This window comes from Mercenaria mercenaria, chromosome 13 (genome assembly GCF_021730395.1).
Source record: "Mercenaria mercenaria strain notata chromosome 13, MADL_Memer_1, whole genome shotgun sequence".
In the NCBI taxonomy this organism is placed as follows: Eukaryota; Metazoa; Mollusca; class Bivalvia; order Venerida; family Veneridae; genus Mercenaria; species Mercenaria mercenaria.
In genome coordinates, this window is record NC_069373.1 from 43,905,912 (window position 1) to 43,929,123 (window position 23,212).

Here is a 23,212-nt window from a genome sequence, read left to right on the forward strand (position 1 = left end):
GTCGTTCATGAAGGTGAGGAATAGAATAGGTCCGAGGAAACTTCCCTGTGGGACGCCGCTGATAACGGGTGCCGACTCGGATGTTGCCCCACCAACTATCACGCGCTGAGAGCGACCCGTCAGGAAGTTGGCTGTTCGAGTTTAACAACGAGCTTGCGGCTATGTACATTTCACGTTTCATGAAGTCTGCTCAGGAAATGTGAAATTTGGCTGCTAATGTGTTAACATTGTGATATAAAAGAATTTTATTTAACTCAAGGATCATAAATGTGGCTTTTAAAGTAGTCATATCCATCATTGAAACTTGTGTTTGGTTAACGTCACTCCGGCACAATTTCAGGTTATATAGCGAACTTGCAGATTTTCATTTTGGACAGAAAGTCCCTAGTTCCCCATCCGAACATTATTTCAGACATGTGCGGGGAACTTGGGGTAGAACCGCCGACCTTCCACAAGCCAGTTGTGTGGCTTCCTCACATGAATGAATTCCACATCCCAAGCATGGTTTTCAACCCAAAGCGTTTTGAAATCAGGTCAGAGTTCTTGTGTTAATGTACATTATTCTTATGTTTAAACAAAGTGAAATGGCAATTTGACTAATTCAAGAGCCATAAATCTAAAGTAGGCCATAATCAAAATGGTCACAGATCTTTTAGACACATACATTCTGTGTAAGTTTCACAAATTATTGAAATAAATGTATTATGGTGCCTCCAATGTGTTAATAGTAAAACTGTTGACAGACAGAGGGAAAAGCATCATCACAATAGCTTAAGATCAGGTGCGCTAGTCAATCAAATACTAGGCTTGAAATCACGGCATCAAAGGGAAAGTGACCTTCAAAGGTCAAGATTACAGCAACAAGGTCAAATACGGCCATCATATTATGTTTCCAGAGCATTATTTAATAACCATTCAAGGTATTGACTTTAAGCTTAGCATATACATAGGTGGCAATCTGACGATTTGAGCAGTGCAGTCCACATAACTCTCCCTCCCAATCCCAGCTCGACACACAATTTTTTTTCTCTCCTGCTTTGATCCAGATTATCAGGCATATATTGCCCCTTCTGCTGAACTCTTGTTTTAGAAAAAGGGCGTGTAGATAACACTTAAAAAACAACAAAATTTGATAATGTTTTGACAAGTTTTAATACATTAAATAAGTAAATACAATTTTCTTTCAGAAAACCACAAAATAATCACGAGTCAAAATAACATTTCATGCAGTCATAATTACAAAGCCTTGTAAGGCAAAATGACTCTCTCTGGAGATTTATGTCAATTTTTTTGGAAATGATGAAAGTGATTTCATTACTAAGTCTTTGTAATTGTTTGAAAATATAATTGTAAATAATTGCAATCATTAGAAATTGTAACAGTATTTGTAACTGTAAGTACATGTTAGAAATTATTATGAGTTACCTTTAAAAGAAATATACGACTTGGTGTATTTTACATAACAAAGGGTTAGGAAAAATGTACAATTTATTTGTGTGCCAGGACAGATCCTCTGGCAAAATATGCTGTGCATACATTTTGCTGATTAACTGTGTTGTTTTTACTCTAAGTAGTCTGACTGGCTGTAAAGCATACTGACTGCGCTAACTCCTAGTGTTGGCTGAAGGTACCATGAGAAAACGTAACTTTTTTTCTTTTTGTTAATATCGGCTAGGTGAAGAAACATAACTATGTTCATTATTTTCCTTTTCTCTACAAACTCTATATCTAAATTCAGCTATCCTTGGACAATTATATATTTTTTTATGGACAGTTAATTTCGTTGTTTTGAAAAAGCTGTAAAATACCCTTTTACAGAACCCTCATTCTCATTATTTCAGCTGCCCGAGTGAATGAAATTCTTGCTGTGTGACTAAGGGGAACCAATTAAATTAATGCTTCACAAATATGAGACAAACATCAGGTTAGATTTATGTTATTTACAAGAATTCAGATGGAAATGAACATGAAGTATCTTTAATGGCTAAATGCTTTGTCAAAAACAATTTTCGGTATGATATAATTTCGGCAAAGAAAAAACACATTAATTTATCAAAATAAACAAGCATGTTTTGTATATCAGCCATCCCTTTAAATCCTTTAGAAGATATATGGCAAATATTGGCACCATCCGACCTTCGTTAGTATTTTGGTTCCTTAAAACTTTTACAGTGTAAAGTCAAATTACCGCTTTGACAATGACTTTTATTTTTTTAACTAAATCTATTAATCCCGCAAAATAAAACCTCATTTAAAATCGTAAAAAAATATACAAATTGTATACAAACATCTACCTGGACCTTGAATCTTAACAGAAACATATGGCCATTATGTGCTGCAATGTTTTTGATCATCTAAGCCAATAGAATTTTAAACATTAATCATTGTATTAAAAATGTTATCTGGATAATTTGACATACTGAATATTATCAAGCTTAACTTGTATCTCATTAGACACAACTATGGCAGAGTATGAAGTGACTAATGTTCAATATCAAATATAACATCTATTTTCAACATCTCGGAAAAGCATATTTTTTTCTCTACAAAGTCAGATTTTTCTTTAAAACTGGAACAGTTTCTTCATAAATTAACTTCTCAAGAGTAACTACCTCTAAAGAATAAACAATTTCAATCTAACGTGTTTCTCTACAGACATTTGCTCTCTATTTCGATCACATTCCATTACAAGACTTTTAAACAAGTGTCTACGTATTAATCATAATTCATTTATATTGCATGACAAGAGTTACAAACAAATGTCTATGCATGATTCACAAAATCCTCTCACATCTGTCTCAGTCATCACTTCCCCTCTGTATCCATGTCCTCTTCATCTTCTTCATCATCATCCTCCTCGTGCCGCTCCTGTTTCTCGTACGCCTTGTCAGATGGTGTCACAACAACCCCCTCCCATACACTCATCTCAGTAGCTATAGCTAAAACAGAAAAATATAAATTAGTTTAGATATGTTCTCAAACTTGAGCTGAAACTCATTCAACTTCTCGAGGTGACTTTTAAAACATAAAACTTTAAACTGTATATTTAAATAAAACTATGTTCAATATATAAATGAAAACTATTAAAATGAAAGCAAAAAACCTTTAATATTTCATCAACATTATGATGCCAATCTGACTTCAAACGGTTATTAAAGCTATTACAAACATGAATGTGTTTCAGAAAATGGTACATTGAGTAATACAATGGTTTTATTTTTGCTAACATTTTCAAATAAGGCAACTTGTGGCTATTAAGAAGTGTTACCTCCAAATGTATAACAAGTTGCAAAATGAATATTCTCAGCATTACAAAAATGGCTCCTATTTTCACATTTTAAAGGCACTGACCTCCGAATCATATAACAACAAAAAAAGAGAAAATGTTAGGTATTATGAAATTAATGCCATATTTCTTAAGAAAGCATTGGAACTTAATTACTGACAGACTATATGTTATGGAAACACATGAGAATTAGTTGTTTTTACTTAATTCTTACACTGAAAATTGAAAAGCATTTCTAATGCTTTACTTGAGGTTAACTGCCTTAATTATAAACATTTATATTCAACGATTGTGAAATAAATATTCCTCCGTGGCAGTTCTGGTAGAGACAGCAAAATTGTTTTTATTGCCGCGGCGGTCCGAGTTCATTTCCTGGTTTGGGCATTTTTCTTTTCTTTTTCAAGAAAGTTTAGAAACAGAAACTCATATTCTAATGTTTATAATATCACAAAACTTCAATTTTAAAGAAGATCATTTTTTTAAATCAAAATCTGGAGGTCAGTGCCTTTAAAACTCAACTTTGTCTGAAATAAGATCTTTATTAAACAATCCGCATTTTTTTATTAACACATTACGCATATTAAATGATATAACTATACATAATTGAATACTGTTCCTAAAAAAATTCATTTTTTTCACAGATTGGAAAATATCATACATGTTCTATTCAATAAGATTAAAAGCAACAAAACCTATCTAATTATTCACAATTTGTTGCAACATTTAATATAACTTAAAAATAACACAGTAACAACTAGAAGCAATGGATTACAATAAACAGTTAAAAGCCACAAAAGGTATTTGCTTCTTACTTGCATTTCCTTCCATTCCGAGGATCTGTTTGAAGCCGCCATGACTAAGTACTCTGAGTAACGTTTGTGCTGTGTAACATACCTGATCCTAAAAATATTTGAGGTAATTTCCATTACAAGAGTTTAAGATCATAATTTACAATCAAGTTTTGTAAAACTGACAACAGGGCTGGCATTCATTGACACATTCAGTCTTAAAATTTCGACAAACACATCAAAATGCAAAGTCAGCATTTTTTTTCTTCTTCTATATAATTCATCTTTAACGCTGAAAATATGTAGAGCTTTCTGCAACTGTATGACCTACATCCGTGTACTGTTTCATAATTCATAATAAATGTACATTAAGAGAGTATAATAGAAAGTATAACTGTATAAAAACTAGAAAAAATTTGACTGGCAGAATGCAGATAAATTAGAGTAAAGGAAGAACAATATATTGGGAAAACCTAAAATTTAAGGGTTTATTTCAGTAAAATAAGTGTTATTTTTACCTGTTACTAGTATTTAAGGGTCACAACTGTGTGTACTACAAATGTGTCCTGCAAGGATCTGTCAAGTATATCTACCTGTCGTTCAAGGGCCACAACTGTGTGTACTATAGTTGTAATCTGTTCACAGTAATATTTACCTGTGGTTCACGAGTAATGACCTTGTGTACCCTGACTGTGCCCTATTCACAGGGAGTTGTATTTTAATATTTACCTGTTGCTCAATGGTTATGACTGTATGTACTCTGTGCCTTGTTCACAAGGCTCTGTAATTTAATAACTGTCCATTATCCACTGTTTAGGGTCATGACTGTGTGTACTGTAACTGTGCCCTGTTCACAAGGATGTGTAATATAATATTTACCTGTTGTTCAAGGGTCATGACCGTGTGTACTCTAACTGTACCCTGTTCACAGGGATCTGTAATACCCACTGATCCAGGAAGAAAAAATCCTGCAGCAAGAATCTGTAGACATCTCCTGCAAAAACAAAACAGGACAGAGTGTTGTATTCAAGCATTAAAACATAACTAACTTTGAACTTTAATACAAACTTGACCCACTAGACCCTGGAGTGGTCTTTCTTGCAATTTGCCCTCCAGGCAATATAGTTTGCACAAACTTGCATCTAGATAATGCACAAATTTTCTGTACCCCGGCATGCTGGCTTTAATCATGAGGAATTATCTGACCCCCTGACAGAACTCTCACCTTATCAATGAAAACATTACATTAACACTGGCCTTTTTTCAAAAATATTTAATTTTTATAAAAGTTTATACCAGAATGTAGATTTACATTTATATTTAATATTGTACTTACTTGAAAGCTATATTTATTCCAAGAGGCTGCCTTGTGGGATTGTTCATAATAGCATAATGGGACTGAAAATAGCAGAAAACTTATGTTAAAATAATCATTCAACACCATTCACTATTAATTATTTTGGATTTCCTGGTCACCTTGACACATGAAATCAAAGCCTACTGACCATAAAGTTACTGTGAAATCTGACATTTGTGGTGGTTTATTATTTGTGGAATAATTCCACTCCACATAGTTCTATGTAATATTAAAGCTCCTCATATTTAACAAGGAATAATAACAGTAGTTGTTGCATACTCTTTTACTGAACCGTTTTTTTTTATGATAATCAAGATAATAATAAATATTATTACTTATCTTTACTTGGTAGCCTGTATTAATGCATAGATGTTAGGGCCAATTTCTCATAGTTTATAGTTTTTTCAACGTTACACAAAAAACTTGCTTGAACTTCCCTGGTGAAGTTCTGGTGTAGATTAAAAAATAATTCTGATTGGCTGATGTGAAAATGTATGTCAGTCGTCATTTTACAACACATGTACGATAAAATGTGTATATACAGCATAAATGTGCAAAATGAATTAAATAAACAGAACAGATGTGTACCAATGTATGATTTCAAATTCAAAATCATATCCAAGATGATTTTCATTCGTCATTTCGAGTTTTATCGTAAAACTGTGAATATATTGCATTCTGTTTTTGTTTGTTTACATTCCGTCTAACAAGTGCACACTGCCGTGACCTCTAGACCGGATGTTCATTAGGGGAGTTCATGCAAGTTTTTTCTGTAGCGTTGACGAAAGCATAAAATATGTGGAGCATCTCTGCAACATGTAATATTGAGATAATGTGACTGGTGCACGATGGAAGATGAATTATCGCTTGTTCAATACAGTAGGTACCCATTCACTGAACTGCGCATTTAAGATGAGAAATATGTACAATTGAATTGGATTAGTGCACTTTCCCGTTCATGACCATGGTTCTTATAGAATACCTAGGGGTAAAGTATAACATGTATAACAGAGGCATTTTCTTTCTGGTCTGGCGCCACTGAACTTACCAAGAGATCAATAATCCAGGGAGTAAGGGGAGAGAATCCTTCAAATCTGTTCTTCAAGTCTTGAAGCAATCTATTTAGAACTTTTATACTGAAAAGGATAAACACTTTCTAAGTCTTAATAATTTCATAACTGCTCAGTCATAGCTAATTCAAGAAGCTCTGAAGAATGATATTTAGATCTGATTATAGTCAAGATGTAACAACGAAAAAACATAGCACTGAAATAACAATACGCAAAAAAGTATCTTTACAATGACCTTAACAACAAACATTCAACTTTCAACAATATGTGCATGTCCACTTGATGTTGATGAGTTCTATATGAATTGGATGGAAACTGAAGAAGGAGTTGAGTACACAAGGTAATGATGTTAGTTGTAATATATTAAGACCAAAAATGGGGCATAGCTAAAAGAAATCTGAATGAAACTCCTGAAACTAGAAAACGAGTTAAAGCAGTATTTCAGTTGTGCAATGGCAGGTTTATCTAACCAATGTTCCTAGAGTCTGATCTACCAGTACTAACCTTTTCTTTTTTCTGCATGTAACATGAAACAATGTCTTATATGAAACCATCACAGTGAACTCGGAACTGTGCAATTCGTAGTTTTACGCTCTCCCTATTCAGCCAAGGAAGAGGGTTAAGGGCCTTTGGTCCAATGTTAAGTCCATAGATATATTTCAACAGCATCAAAATAATTTTCTGTATCCTGACAATGACTCTGCTATGCACAGTGATTTTCATCATTTTTTATTTGCAAACAAACTAACCTTGAATGAGATGCGTTTTCCTCGAACCAGCGAGCGTGGCGTATAGCAGCTAGATGACTGTTCATGATTTTACCATCCACTATAATAATGAATATCAAAGCAAATATTATACAGTTCAATCAGAAAAAAAATTGCAAAGGATCATCTTTTTCTATTGTTATGCTTTTCATTGTCTCGCAAACATTAATGATTTCTACTTCAGACTGTTATAACACAGTATGTTTATTGTCATAATATGTATATTACAACCATTACATCTTATATCCCAAACTTTTATCATTCCAGCAATGATCGCCTCCTTAAAAGGCTCATAATGCCTTTGTTTAAAGTGTGGCTAAAATACATTTATTCCTTGTTAAATCCTATTACTAATAATTACTTTCTTTAACATTTGTCAAAGGTTAGAATATTGCTGAATATACTAGAATTGAATATACTTTACTGAATCTATTGCTTTTTTATTACCTTGCTTTACGGCTCTAACTATAACAGTTCATGTGAAATATCAAAAGCAATGCTTTTCTAACAATGTAAGTATGCTTAACATCAAATTTAGAAAGCTGTTCATCTGAATTCAAGGTAAAAAATTAAAGCATTATTGACCTTTAAGACAGTTAAATACAAATTGTGAAAGTCTGATCTATGGCTATTAACAAATCTACTATACACTGTAATACAAGGACATAAACTTTATGATAAAGAAACATACAATGAAGATCTGGATCCAGTTTCTTCAAGTTTGGTGGTATTGTTGTGATAAGGCACCGGACTGTGGCATCTGATGAGCTAATTTCAAATCCTGTCTCACTTGTTAGCATGGACAAAACTGAAATTTATACAAAGAAAGATGACCGACTGGTGTATTGGTAGATGTCAGACTGAGAGTCGGTAGCATAAATTCTATGAAATTGATCATTGTAAACTTGTTTCTACTGAGCAAAACACAACTACAAACAAGACAACTCATAAAATCAGACCGTTGAAATATTGTCTTATGATATATCTATGGCACGATATTACATTCAAATCAGTCTGGAATGAAGCCTAATTCTGTATAAAATTAGAAATTTATTATCTTTTATTATTTCCTACACCGAGGTGTGAAAAGCTTTTAACAATTGCCCTCTATGTTTAATTGTTTTGTGTGCAGAAGTGATGCGTAAAATAATGTCATTTTGTTGTCTTCTATCAAGTGTTTAAATGACCATGATCATTTAAAGCACTATATAGCATGGTTATGTTTATAAAGTCCTTACACCAATTAGTGTTTTTAGAATTAACTCTCAGTAACTCGGCCTTTTTAACAAATTTATCAGGTAACAGAGCAATTATATCATGGATGTTTCAAGCATAGTAAACATAGATGTCCCTCAGTATTGCGGAAACATTTTAACTGTTGTCCTTGGCCTATCTGTCTATGATAAAAATCTGAAAGTCATCCCTGCTACTTTGAGAAAACAGTTTTGACTAAACTCCACAAAGTAACTAAGGTATATATTATTCGAGTCATCTTTATTAGGGACTGTTTACCTTTTTTACAAATAACATTTACCATATATTCTCTTATCAACCACCAGCCCTTTGCTCAAATATTTACAAAATAATTGGGTAAACGCAAGTGTGATGGCTGTATTTACTAGTTTAAATTATAGACATTTACTGATGTATAAAAAATAACCCTGCCACCTTTGCAAAATGAAACACCCAAAAGGGCATTAATAAGAGAAAATATGGTATATAAGACGGTGTTAAACTAGAAAACAAATGGAGAAAATTATCATAATGTCTTACTTTCCCTGGGCTCTGAATTTCTCAAATCTTCTACAACTTTATTTCCAAGGGCAGTAACTGCTTCTTCTGTAACAAAAAAATAGCATGAAAATTTATATGCAAATACATATACAAATCATCTTCAAATAAAGGTCAAAGCATTGCCTAGTTATTGATCAAAAATCATTTTCAGCCTAGAGTTCACTGTGACTTTCAGCCCCCAATTAGCCTATAAAAAAGCATTGTAGAGATACAAATGCCGTAACAGCAGACACCATGGTAAGTGGTAACACTGTTAAACTTTGACTACAAAACCAGGGGTTGTGAGTTCGAGCCCACACTCCTCCAATTAAAAATTACTAACACTGGGATAAGAGTCATTTACAACTAGCACGCTAAAAGAACCAGGGAAGCTTCTGGAAAAGCAGCTTTTCTGTATCTTGCACTATCCCTCTACTAATATTCTTCTGGAGGAGTCGCCCATATGGATCACCGGTATACAGCATGACAAAATGCCAACAGGATCATACATTTCTTTGTAACAAAGAGTACTGCCAACAGATTTTCAGCATGTTTACTGGAATACCTCATAATCTGACAGAGCTTCTCTTCGGTTGATTTTTTAACATTAGGCAGCTATTTAAACACTTGATTTTGGAAGTTTGGAAAGACTTCAAACCTTATTTCAGTAATACTTCAACAAAAGGATATTGCACCTACACTGATTTTGTGATATATAAAGTTTATACAGGTAATAAATGGAAACAAAACTTGTAATCAGCATACTTGTGGGTAAAGTTTTCAACATGACCACTATATCGGCAACATTATTTCCAGCCATCATTGTTCCTTTTTTAAATGGTCCAACTTGTCTGACCTCTTCTATTTGCTGAAAACAACAAATAATTTAAAAACAATTCGCTCTAACAAAGCTTATACACATTCAAAATACTAGTGTAGGGGCGACTATTGGGGCCAGTTTTGACTATTGCAATACTATTGATCTTGCTGAAAAACTATTGCGATACTATTCTATTGCAGATTACTATTGCGATACTATTGCAATAGTTATCAGCCACCATGTTTTATACAGTAAAACTGCCAACTGGCAACACAGTGTAAGACACGGGCATGACAGCACTGTTTATAATTGTTATTACCGGTAATACACATTGAGATGTTTGTATAACTGAAATGGACAGAAATAAATCTAACATTAAATATTTTTAACATTTTTTCTATTTCTAGCCATCCTTGGCTTTGAAACAATAAGTAAAACAATAAACCTATGCAAGGTATACTCAAACGCATTTGCCATTTTGTTGCGAATGTCAACTATTTAATAACCCAAAGCATCGAAAAAGACGAAAATTGACGGATCGGACTAAGGTGTTTCAGCACTAAATGAAGGGTCCTACCGAACAGTTTGCTATATCATACAAGTAGCCTACTTTCTCCATGTCCATCGTCCTTTTTCTCACTTAAGATTAACAGGTTATTTAAATATATTTAATCAAAGTTTCTAAGAAACTAAATCTATTAATTATCTCCCAGACTTCCCAGTCCTTTATGGTAGTTTAATTCCGTGAGGGTAATTATTGTAATGGAGACGTAAACATTTCCCAAGGCACAAATGAAAGTTGGCTCTGTTTCTTGGTTTATAAATTATAAATTATTTCTGTATTTACTAAAATTTCAAAACTATCGAAACTATCGATTGTTGAAGGAACTATCGGCAATTGTTATTGGATCATGACTTTTCTATCGATGCATACTATCAGGACCGTCAGTATCGCAATGCATCGATATTTCGATGTATCATTACACCCCTACTTAATAGTATCATATACTGGAAAGATTTAATTTCATGGGCATGAAATTTCGTGGTTTTGGTCAAAACGGCTATTTCATATGAATATGAATTTTTGTGCTGCATCTTTTGAAGATAAAATGAATTTGAAACTTATTTGCCTGTTTACATTTAACTTCACAAATTGACACAACCATGAAATTCATGAAAATTAGCCTGCCATAAATATTAATGATTTAACAGTTCTGTAGATTCATTGATGTTTATTGCCATCAAAAGTTTGTGGTTCTGGCACAATGGATATCCTGAAGGGACATGAACTTGTAAAACACAAAAAATTCAAGTGAACAGTAATAGCATGGCATTAGATTTTCCATCAGAATAGATCATTCAGTGTGCTCTTTATAATGTAACAGTAACATCTGGCCAACTAATAGCAATGCACAAGCATCTAATTAACTAAGACTAGCAATATCTTTTTTGTGACATACATAAAATGAAATTGGAATGTCAAAATGCATAATAATTTTTATGTAACGTATCAATACCATTATGACATTAAATTATAATCACATAAAGTACATACTGCTGCATCAAAGTTTCCTGGTGTGATTGTGAGATTGTCTAATACTGTGTTGATCTTTGACACTAGAGCCAGGATAGCTGCCTGCTCATTTGTAGATGGTGTAAGGTCACCGTTCCTCTTCAGCAATGCCTGAAACAACATTTATCACATTTTTGATGTTGAATGTGTGAAACAAGGGATTTTCAAAAAATTTGATATTACAAGTTACTGTGAAATAAAACTTTGACAAAGAAGTTTTTAGTATAGAAAACATTGACTTTGTCTATAACTGATATAGAAAGAAGACAATTCGAGGTTTCAGCATGTTAAGTTAATCTGTTGATGGAATGAATATTACATTCATGTATTACCTCATTGAATTTATCACATCTGCAGACTAAAACAAGAGCTCGTAGAACACGAAATGCCCCCCACCACTGATGTATTCAGTAATTGCACAAGGAACAGAAATTATTTGCTCACTGTAAACAAAGATTCTACTGTTCTGGTTCAATGTGACCTTGACCTTTGACCTATTGACCTCAAAATCAAGAGGAGTCATCTGCTGGTCTTGATCAACATCCCTATTAAGTTTTGTGAGCCTAGGCCTAAGCATTCTCAAGTTATCGTCTGGAAAGGGTTTAACTGTTCCGGGTCAATGTGACCTTGAACTTTGGTCTACTGATCTAAAAATTTATAGGGGTCATCTACTGGTCATGACCAATCTCCCTTTCAGGTTTCATGATCCTAGGCCCAAGCGTTCTCAAGTAATCATCTGGAATTGGTTTAACCGTAGCCATTGTAACCTTGACCTCTGTCCTAATGACTTCAAAATCAATATGGGTCATCTGCTGGTCATGACCAACCTCCCTATCAATTTTCCTGATCCTAGGCCAAAGCATTCTTGAGTTATCATCCGGAAACTGTTTTATTGTTCCTGGTCACTGTGACCTTGACCTTTGACCTACTGATCTCAAAATCAATAGGGGTCATGTGATGACAAACCTCCCTGTCAACTTTCATGATCCTAGGCCCAAGCATTCTTGAGTTATCATCCGGAAACCGTTGAATTGTTCCAGGTCAGTTATACACAAAGTCAATGTTTTTTGATCCTAGGCCCAAGCGTTCTCAAGTAATCGTCTGGAATTGGTTTAACTGTTCTGGGTCATTGTAACCTTGACCTCTGTCCTAACAACTTCAAAATCAATAGGGGTCATCTGCTTGTGATGACCAACCTCCCTATCAACTTTCATGATCACAGGCCCTAGCATTCTTGAGTTATCATCCGGAAACGGATTGGTCTACATACTGACAGACATCTGCAAAACAAAATACCCCTTCTTCTGGGGGGTGGGGGGGGGGTTAAAAAGACATAATGCTCAGGAGAATATTTTTATATAATGTAATAAGCTACCTATTTAACTGTATTTCCTGCTCATGCATTTAACATATTATACCAGCAAGCTCACTATCTAGTACTAGTAGGTTTGTATTACAGTGCAATATGCTTTTCACCTCTATTGGCCAAGACTAACACAGACTTTTAATCCTCAGAGGGCCGAGGTAAATCATTTTATGATGCAACATTGGGCCAGTACAACAGACCTCAGATCTTTTACATGGCAAGTATGAAAACTTTAAAGACATGCTTTTTATTTCCTGCAGATACACTCAAATCATCTGTGACATCAAAGTTTATTCATAACGGCAAAATACAAGTATCAGTTATCTGTAGAACACATACCCACAGTTGTAGCATAAATCATATTTTTGGTACTCATTGCAGCTAAAATCACTATTCAATAATACTTCTTGAAAGCATAATTATGTTAAACCAGCTAAAATTTAAATATAGCACTAACAGTGAAATACTCAAATTAAACTGTACACACTGCACAAACTGGTCTTATCTGTATTTTGATTATGCTAACTGATTTCAATAGATTGTCGTCCTTCTTCCACACAATCACTTGTTGAACTTCTTTCAAACATTCAGGAAAACTGAAAAATTCTTTTCAAACGATGTCAGAAACTTTGGAGACACAGAACTACAAATACATAGGAAAATGTATTGATACTACATATTTTGCTAATTTTTGTACTTACGTCTGTGAGAGGTTTTTCTTCCTGAACTGTCCTGGCTTGTGGAAAGTTGGTCTCACACTGTGTCATATCAAATGGAATGTGTGGAATAAATGCTCTAAACCTGTGTGTAAATATGTTTGTACTGATTTTAACTGAATTTACCATTTAAAGTTTTAAATTATGCGTCTTTATGCTTTGTAACATCATTCATAGTACTGGTCAATTTCAAAACTGTTCTCAGAATCAGTCAGTGCCAGTCAGATGCAGATGTTTTTGTGAGCAGAGTCATGAAAACAATGTTAAAAGTCGTTTACAACCCCTTTTTGTTGCAAAAAATCCAAAGGTGCAGTAATCCAACCCCAGTTACATGTATGTATAAAATGTAAACTAGGACTGGTGCATATAAGAGGACCTGCTTTGGCAGATGTTTATAAATTTTTCATGTTTTTATATTTCCTTTTTGGAATGCAGCAAGTTTCAAATGAGTCATTACATGTAAAACTAAAATCATTCTAAGAGAGCGCACCATGGCCCCTCTAGCAGGATGGGAAACCCTTCACACACACTCTCTTTCACCGCTGTTGGTGTCTTAAATTTTCCTCGTAACATGCCTTCTAAATTTTAGTAATACTAACTTTATTATCAGGCAGCTCACTTCGATATTGTTGAAATATTAAAACTGAAAGTAATTTTAACAAGAGCTGTCGGAGGACAGCAACGCTCAACTATTCAACAGCCTTGTCAATTGAATGAATACAAAAGTCGAAAAAGGGGCATAATTTTGTAAAACTGGGAGAAAGGGAACCTTCAAAGTGCTTATCAGCTCATAAAGTGAACAAGTGCGTGAAGTTTCAATCCTTTCCCATAAGTGGATACTGAAATACCAGCTTACATATAATCAAAGCGCTCAAAGCGCTGATGGTGGCTGCTAATCAATGTTTAAAATATTACAAAGAAAGCTGAGGAATTGTTAATATAAACTATAAGAACTTTTTTTTGCATTTTTTTTTTAATATTCGGCTTTGGTTTCAAAATTAATCCTTTTTCACTGCCAGTCATTGTTTACATACACACTGATTCAGTGTTTAACGAATAGTTTTGATTGTTTGTGAGGAAAACGACAACATTAATTACATCGAAAATGTTTTACTATGAATAAATAATACAAGCTTTTTCTCCAAATCATTCAGCTTTTAAGATTTCTTTTTAAAGCTTTTGGGCAGTGTCTGTCATGAATTATTATACACACTGATTTAGTCCGTATCAGATAGCTGTGGTTTTCATGAGACTTTTGTGAAAGAAAACAACACAAACATGCACCACAGATGCACCTAAGAATGTCAGTTCTGCAGCTAGTGTATTTTAGAGGTGCATTAATTATCACTCCTTGGCAAAAATGCTGGACATTAAGTCAGACAAACTTACAACTTTAGTCAGACCGAGAAAAAAGTCGAAAATATGTAACTGACAAACGAAACCGTTTTACTTTTTATACATATATTTGTATCCAGATATATTGAGACGCACCATGAGAAAACCAGCATAGTGCGTTAGCGAACAGCAAGGATTCTGACCAGATGGTGTATGGATCCGCAGTTTGATTTGGGCCCATGCTGGTCACAAATGCACTATGTTGTTTTTCTCATGGTGCGACTCGAATGAATTTAGCTGAAGTGAGCAGAATCTGTCTTGAAACAATTCAATTTTTAAGTTGGTCAAATCTGTTATCCGACGACTTGCTACAGTCTGACACACTGCCTTTTCAAAAAGGCGAGTATTAGCATCATCACTGCGTCCACTTTCATGGGCTTACAAGTTGATGAAATCGTGATACAGTAGCACCACTTAGTCAAAGCGAGCTTGAAACACTTCTCAGCTTGGGCGACCTGTGGGTTTCCACGTTGATAATTCGTGTTTTGTCAGACGAAATTATACCGAATACATGTGTATCTATGCATACATATAGTATCTTATATTGTACATATGCTGAAGGAAGATTATCCGTGACGGAATATTATTCAGAAAACATACATGTCTTTGATTCTCACGGCAGGTCACATTGCAAACCATATCGAATGAATTTTAACTGAATGTTCTTTTATTTTTGTTCACTCTTGTATTGCAAGCATGTTCTAGTATATTTTGTTCTTGATATAATGATGAACTGTACATGTTCAAGTTATATCAATAAAGTACTGTTCTGTTCATAAATCATCTCACTAAATTTGCGCTAATTAGTGTTAATTGGCAAAATCAACGCCTGAGGAAATCCATATCACTGCTGATTATCGATTTTCTATAAATAGCCTATTCAACATGCGGTTATATTTTTGCGTGCTTGAAACGAAAACGAGACAATGCAGTCGAAAATTCAGTAACATTCTTAGATCACTAGGGTTGCATTAATATAATATCTTACACTTTGATAGCTATGACGAAATTTAAGTTTGTTTTGACATATTTGAAAAGTATCACAACTTGCTGGAAAAGCTATCAGCAGTACAAACTGGTATTGTCTATGGACCGGAAATGTTTGGAAACTTTTCCGTTGAAATTCCGTTTCTATTTTTAGCTGCGGATTATTGCTATCAGAAGTATTGTTCTTTATCAAATAAAGCCTTAGATTTCGGAAGTTATACATGTGACACTGCGGTTAGGAAACATTTTTGAATTGTCAGTCTGGATTCCCAGGCTAGGCTTCTATATACATAAGCTACCTTTTTCAACGTTATAAGCTACGTGATCTCTGGGGCAGTACTATGCAATAGCTAATCAATATCATCACTCCAGTTCAGGTGACATGAGGTCATCGTTTATTCACGTGACCATAAATTTGCATATTTGTATTCATACACGTTGTTGTTTTAATTAAAACGTTTACCTCAGTTTGTATTGATTTTAGTCGCCGAATTTACATTAAAAATGGTATTAAGGCATATATTGTAGCTTTTCAAATTATGCACGTTGTGTAGATAATTGTTTACCTAGAAAGCTTGGAACTATTTTTGGTTGTGTTGTTAGGATGGTCTTAAGAACTGACATGATTTTTCAAACGGAGTATTCTTTTTGACACTGGTGGCAGCTAGCAGCCACCAAAAACTTAACCAAAAACTGCTAAGTCGAAAAAGGGGCATTATTTTGAAAAAAATGCAAAGTAGAGTTATGGGATCTACACAGTGCATGTCAGATCATGACAGTAAACAAGTGTGTGAAGTTTCAATCCATTCCCAATAGTGGGTACTGAGATACCAGCTTACATACAAAACCTTAACCAAGAATTTCTAAGTCGAACAAGAGCACCGCCTTGCGGGTGCTGACGCTCATCTGATTTTTTTTGTATAATAGAAATATTGTCCTACCCATGATTTTCTAAGTCTAAAAAGGGCCATCACTCTTGCAAAAAGCAGGATAGAGTTATGTTTCTTGATGTACAGTGTCCACTTATGATGGTGAAAAACTGTTGCAAGTTTTAAAGCAATAGCTTTGATAGTTTATGAGAAAAGTTGACTTAAACATAATATTCAACCAAGAAAATGATTTTTCTAAGTCCAAAAGGGGCAATAATTATTGCAAAAAGCAGGATGGAGTTATGTTGCTTGCTGTACAGGGTCAGCTTATGATGGTGAACAAGAGTTGCAAGTTTTAAAGCAATAGCTTTGATAGTTTAAGAGAAAAAGTTGACCTAAACATAAAACTTAACCAAGAAATCTGACATTTTCTAAGTCCAAAAGGGGCCATAAATCTTGCAAAAAGCAGGATGGAGTTATGTTTCTTGCTGTACAGGGTCAGCTTAAGATGGTGAACAAACGTTGCAAGTTTTAAAGGAATAGCTTTGATAGATTAGGATAAAAGCTGACCTAAACATAAAACTTAACCAAGAAAACTGATTTTCTAAGTCCAAAAGGGGCAATAATTCTTGCAAAAAGCAAGATGGAGTTATGTTTCTTGATGTACAGGGTCTGCTTATGATGGTGAACAAGTATTCCAAGTTTCAAAGCAAAAGCTTTGATAGTTTAGGAGAAAAGTTGACCTAAACATAAAACTTAACCAAGAAATCTGATATTTTCTAAGTACAAAAGGGGCCATAAATCTTGCAAAAAGCAAGATGGAGTTATGTTTCTTGCTATACAGGGTCAGCTTATGATGGTGAACAAGTATTCCAAGTTTCAAAGCAATAGCTTTGATAGTTTAGGAGAAAAGCTGACCTAAACATAAAACTTAACCAGGCAACGCCGACGCAGACGCCGACAACCGCTCAAGTGATGACAATAACTCATCTTTTTTTTTCAAAAAATCAGATGAGCTAAAAAGGGGCATAATTTTGTAAAAAAGCAAAATAGAGTTATGGAACCTGTGCAATGTAGGTCAGTTTATCACAGTGAACAAGTGTGTGAAGTTTCAATCCATTCCCACAAGTGGTTACTGAGATACCAGCTTACATACAAAACCTTAACCAAGAATTTCTAAGTCGAAAAGGGGGCATAATTTTGTGAAACAGCAAAACAGAGTTATGGAACCTGTGCAATGTAGGTCAGTTTATCACTGTGAATAAGTGTGTGAAGTTTCAATCCATTCCCACAAGTGGTTACTGAGATACCAGCTTACATACAAAACATTAACCAAATTGGGACGCCGACGCGGACGCCGACGCATGGGTGAGTCCAATAGCTCACTATTCTTTGAATAGTCGAGCTAAAAATAAAATAAAATTTATGTTTGTAAATTTAAGTATGGGAAGGACTTACGGCGGTGAAGGCTTAAATCCCATCATGCCTCCTCGCATCATACCCCCTCTCATGGGAGGGCCTCCACGACCACGACGGAATGGACGACCTCCACGCATATTTCTGAAACAAAGAAATAAAATGAAAGTTAAACCTCGATATCTCAATTTTGTGGGGACCATGGGAAAAAAGCTGATATATCGAAATACTGAGACAACCAAAGTTAGGTCAACTTTGTTTGGTAAGTTTTGTGTTGATAAACTGACCTTTTTGAGACAAAATATGTATATTTGTACATGAATATTATTATGTTTTACTTATTGATTCTTTATTACTTGTTGAATTAAATCATAAATAAAGCCTTTTGCTGTTGTTCCATGTTCATTTTCTAATACCTCTTTCTAATAAGTCCCCCTCCCGCTCCCCCAACCAGGGCTTTGACCTGGAACCACAAGGGGGCTCACCGCCCCTACGATCCCAGGCCTTTATGTTTACTTTTGCAAATATTTCATGTATTATTACATGTAGCTCTCACCTGAGGCATAATTCAGAGCTCCAATTAGCGTAAATCACCCTTTGAAATAATGCATATACTCATGTCTGATAATTTTTAAGCGTATAAAAACGTATATGAAATTACAAACAAAATCTGAATTGTCTGGATGCTTTACGTAACAGAGCATGGTAGGCATATATTCTCCCACATTGAACATACACACGCATCAAATGGTTGTCTATAAACCCAAGGTTAAACTATAATATACACTCATTGCATGCATGCGTAAATCAAACAGTTGGGAATTGAAATTGATGGTATGGTAGTGTATTTTAAAGTCCATTCCTTTTTCGTTTTTCTATTATTATTTTACCAGGATACATTGACGTGCATTTGCCTTCGCAATATGAATGGTCTTCTTAGCAATCTACAAATCAGACGTGTTTTTTTTTTACAACAAGAATTGTTACAGACAATTTTTTCAACTTGAAAACAATTTTGTTTAAGATTTTTGCTATTGGTAAGGGAAGCTACTCTCCGCACTTACTGTCTAGTACTCTACGCTAAAATCTAAGATTGCCGTTACGTTCCATAAAAGATGAGTGGTTTACAATAACACAATAAATTTCGTATAAATTTAATGATATTTTGATGAAAGATATATAAAAAATCACAAATACTATGATAAATATCGAGTATTATCTTTAACTGAGATTAAACTGTGAACAACAAAATTGACACAAGGTGCTAATTGCCGTAACAAAAAAAAGGATCACACCTTTGGTTATCAGTTTTAATTGAGAAGCTCATGTCATTTTGTCGTCTACGCAAAACTTAGCAATCATCTGTTTCTCAAAAATTGGGTATCTTCGGCGATGACCAAGAAATGGCCCATACAAAGCAACCTAAGTCCAAAACGAGGTCAAGGTCAAACTGAGGTCAGGTGATGTTTGAAGATGAGGAATGGTCACAGGTTTCATTTGCATTAGTATCAAGTCATTCTAGTAAGGGGTATTGATGCTAGACGAAACGGTCCCATTTGGTTCACCTCGTACCGACGGACGAACAGACAGGACGATCACTATATGCCTCCCGCATCAGTAGATGCCAGGGGCATAAAAACCCACCTGGAATGCAACGCATTCACACCCCATCCACCACATATATACAAGAAAATTTCGAAAAACAGAAGTGCGGGTGTGATTGGGTGAATGCATCGCATTCCTGGTGGGTCTTTATAACCCTTAGCATGCTAGATAAATTGTCGTCTGCTGGAAATGTCGTCTGCTAAAATTGTAAAGTTCATTCAATTTGCTCCAAAATTGGAAGAAATATTGTCAGAGTAGCAAACAGCTTGGAACCTGATCAGACGCCGATTTAATCGGCGTCTGATCTGGTTCCAAGCTGTTTGCAAAGGCTGTTAAATTCGCCTGCAGCAGGCTAAGGGTTAAAGAGGCAGGGTCTTTCTTATATACAGACTTGTGTTGGCTTGTGGACAGAATTTCAGGTTTGTGTGAATAACTCAAGCAGTAGCTTGTTCCCCTATATTCCCGCGGTACTAGTGACAGTAAATACAATAAGCAAGAAAATAAATATATAACGGTTATTTCGTATAATAAATAATTTCAAATAATTCATTATCTATCAAAACATACAAGTTTTGACAAAAAATATAATTAAAATACTCCCAACAATCACGTGTCAAAATGTACACTTTCTACCATTTTGAATTTGTATGTCCTTGGTATTTTCGCATTAAAGATGTTGTAGTTGTAGAATTATTGATAGGCTACATACCACCATATTTGGTAATTTCTGTTACACTAAATAATACTGCGTCTGTTTGTAAAAATAACAGTTTAATCATAACAAATTAGTAAAATAATGTGGAATGTTCTACACCCAGTACTTGACAATTTACTCATTTTGACAGTCTGTACACCTGAAAGGGTTGTCCCTTCTCAGATTCCTGACCTTTGAACCTTTCAACATGACTACTAAATCCAGTCTGTTTCGGAAATTATGGTAACAAGGCGGGAATTAAAGGGAAGCAGGGCATTGTGGGCTCGTCGTTCATCCGAATCGGTCCTATTTATAACTGACAACATAAACAAAACATTGGCAAAAACGATGTTAACAAGTAAAAAATACAGGGATTTTGGTTTAATACGAGTGAATTTTAAGTATTTCAACTAATTTGAAAGTATATTCACCAAAATTATATGCATTCTGGATAAATTGATGAACTGAAAATGAAAGTAGGTTGTTTGTAAACAATGCCCACATTGTGCTGCAGTGCTATACGGAAATAACGCGAAATTACCAATGAAGCGAAAATACCGCGGACGACTATAACATGAATTAAACAAATTTATGAGCAAAATCCACATATACCGAAGAATTAAGTTCATTACTTTTATTTATCAGTCCCGAGTTATGATCAGTTATGAGTAATGATCAGAAATTGATTGTTGGGAGTATCCCCCGTAGAAAAACAAAAGAAACAATAAAAGCTTCTGATCACGGCATGCAAAATGTTATTAATTATTTGACAAATTTGTGATTGTATTTTTCTCGGGATTAGAGGATCATAAATTCTTGCACTTTTGGTTTCCCAAGACTATGCAGTGTGCGACATTAACGGTAGCCCAGTTGCCAATGGCTATGAAAATTCGGCTCGGGCGACAGAAAATCGGCAGACCGTAGCCCGTCGGGCTATGAAAAATTCTGAGGAATAAATTTACCAAAAAGATCAATGCAAACGTGGGAGCAAAATAGTTGCTTTGAAGCTTCAAACTTCGCTCAAATCCAATCTCAAAGCGAATTGAAGTCGCCTGAATTTTTTTTTGATGTGCACCCGCTAATCTTTTGACAATTTGCACAATGTCACACTCGCCGATAGCATAATTTAAGCTCCGCCTACTTCAGGTACTTGTGAGATTTTCGCGAGAAGTGTGAAAGCAAATCAAATTATCGGTTTCACCAGAGGCAATTGTAATAGGCCAATCAGCGCCGTGGTTACGTCTTTGACACTTAGCATTTAATTGTCAACACGTGGGGTCGTTTTCTAAAGAATCGTCAATTACATATGCGATTAATTGGAATTATAGACACAATTATTTGTTATCCATGGTAAAAGAATGACATGTAAGGTATTAACTTCGTAAAACTAACTTTGATGGATGAATTGATTTGAATACCGGTATGTATTTCTAGGTTTGACACAGTTTACTTTCAGTTTTATTCGAATGAAAAACTGTTCACACAAGTGGTGACTCGGTATAAATGTGTATGGTAAAATGATGTAACTAAGAAAATGAGTGGTCATTGAATCAATTCACAGCGTCGAGGTAGAAATATAAAAATTAATGGAGTCTTCCAACTTCTCCCTAAAGTCTCCCCACTTCTCCTTAAATCAGTTTGAGGGATAATTGACTTCTCCCAAAAAAATAATGGGCCTAGCGAGACCCCTTGTCAGTCTACTGCCAAGCTATTTCTTGTCTACCATGTCTACAAAGCTGTTTAGATCTCTTTTCATGACTCTGTGTCTTTGACTTTCTGCACAATTTTGTGAACACTGTTTCAGATTTTGAAATCAATTCTGAAAAACTCGTACAAATTTCTGAAATATATCAATATTCACCAACCTACAGCAGTATATTGAAAGAAATTAAATATTACAAGAATGAAAGTCTTGTTCATTCTTGAGCGAAAAATTAGTGGGGCTACGAAAAATTCTGTCGGGTTACAAAAAATTGGAAGTCCGTAGCCCCATTGGCTACGGTGTTAAAAAGTTAATGTCGCACACTGCTATGGTTTCTACGACCATACTACAACACAGTTGAGGTATGTATTCCAGAAGGTAAAGTGTCTAGCAATTACTATTTGCAAATATAAACAAGCGTTTCGTTATAAATGAAAAGTAAAAACTTATAAAAGATATCCGAAAAAAATCTCGTCCGATTTGGTGTCATTTCTTTGTAAAGAACTTCTTTTGAAACACCCAATATCAAAATATATTGCCTGTCTAGTTTAAGAGCACAGACATACAGATCGAAAGAAGCAAGAAGCTTCCATTTTAGCAGTCCCAAATTACCTCATAACTTGTAAGACACTTTTATAGCAAGAAACCACGCACCGGCACCGGATGTAAATAATACATGCACGCATGCGCAATGCTAGAAAAATAAACCCAAAGAAAGTTTAGTTTAATTAACACATTGAATTTAAAGTCACAATTTAGAAAATAAGTCCATTTCGTAGACGTAATATACGCTCAAGAAATTATAACCATGTGCGCCTTATGATTAAAGGCAAATGATAGATAGATTTATTCGTGAATATATATGTCATGAATACAAATATTACAAATATCACATTATAAAAACTGTAGTGCTCGCGTACGGTCTGGTACGGCCTACGGGGCGATAGCCTGAACCCGGAACACAGCAAGAGTGATTTCCCTTGGCGCGGGCAGCACGAAAAGACGTTGCTGGTGTTGCTAGACAATAT

General features: G+C 34.8%; 1 protein-coding gene across 1 annotated transcript; it reads right to left on the reverse strand.

Moving 5' to 3' along the window:
* Positions 1 to 1,128: 1,128 nt before the first annotated feature.
* Positions 1,129 to 22,877, reverse strand: LOC123528549 (interleukin enhancer-binding factor 2 homolog). The gene is made up of 13 exons (XM_045308342.2): positions 22,797 to 22,877; positions 18,226 to 18,327; positions 13,502 to 13,601; positions 11,417 to 11,545; positions 9,807 to 9,909; positions 9,042 to 9,107; positions 7,960 to 8,076; positions 7,251 to 7,329; positions 6,480 to 6,567; positions 5,411 to 5,472; positions 4,954 to 5,068; positions 4,099 to 4,186; positions 1,129 to 2,939 (listed from the first exon to the last, which is right to left on the reverse strand). The coding sequence occupies exons 1-13, from the start codon at positions 22,868 to 22,870 to the stop codon at positions 2,806 to 2,808; spliced, it is 1,257 nt and encodes a 418-aa protein (XP_045164277.2). The 5' UTR covers positions 22,871 to 22,877; the 3' UTR covers positions 1,129 to 2,805.
* Positions 22,878 to 23,212: the final 335 nt, after the last annotated feature.

What these genes read in the sequence shown, in the direction of transcription:
- LOC123528549 (XM_045308342.2), bottom strand. Translation starts at nt 22,870, where the DNA reads ATGCGTGCATGTATTATTTACATCCGGTGCCGGTGCGTGGTTTCTTGC. An exon ending in GAAAACGCATCTCATTCAAG is followed by an intron (nt 6,568 to 7,250) that starts GTTAGTTTGTTT and finishes TATCCTTTTCAG; the next exon opens with TATAAAAGTTCTAAATAGAT. An exon ending in GGAATAAATATAGCTTTCAA is followed by an intron (nt 5,069 to 5,410) that starts GTAAGTACAATA and finishes TTGTTTTTGCAG; the next exon opens with GAGATGTCTACAGATTCTTG.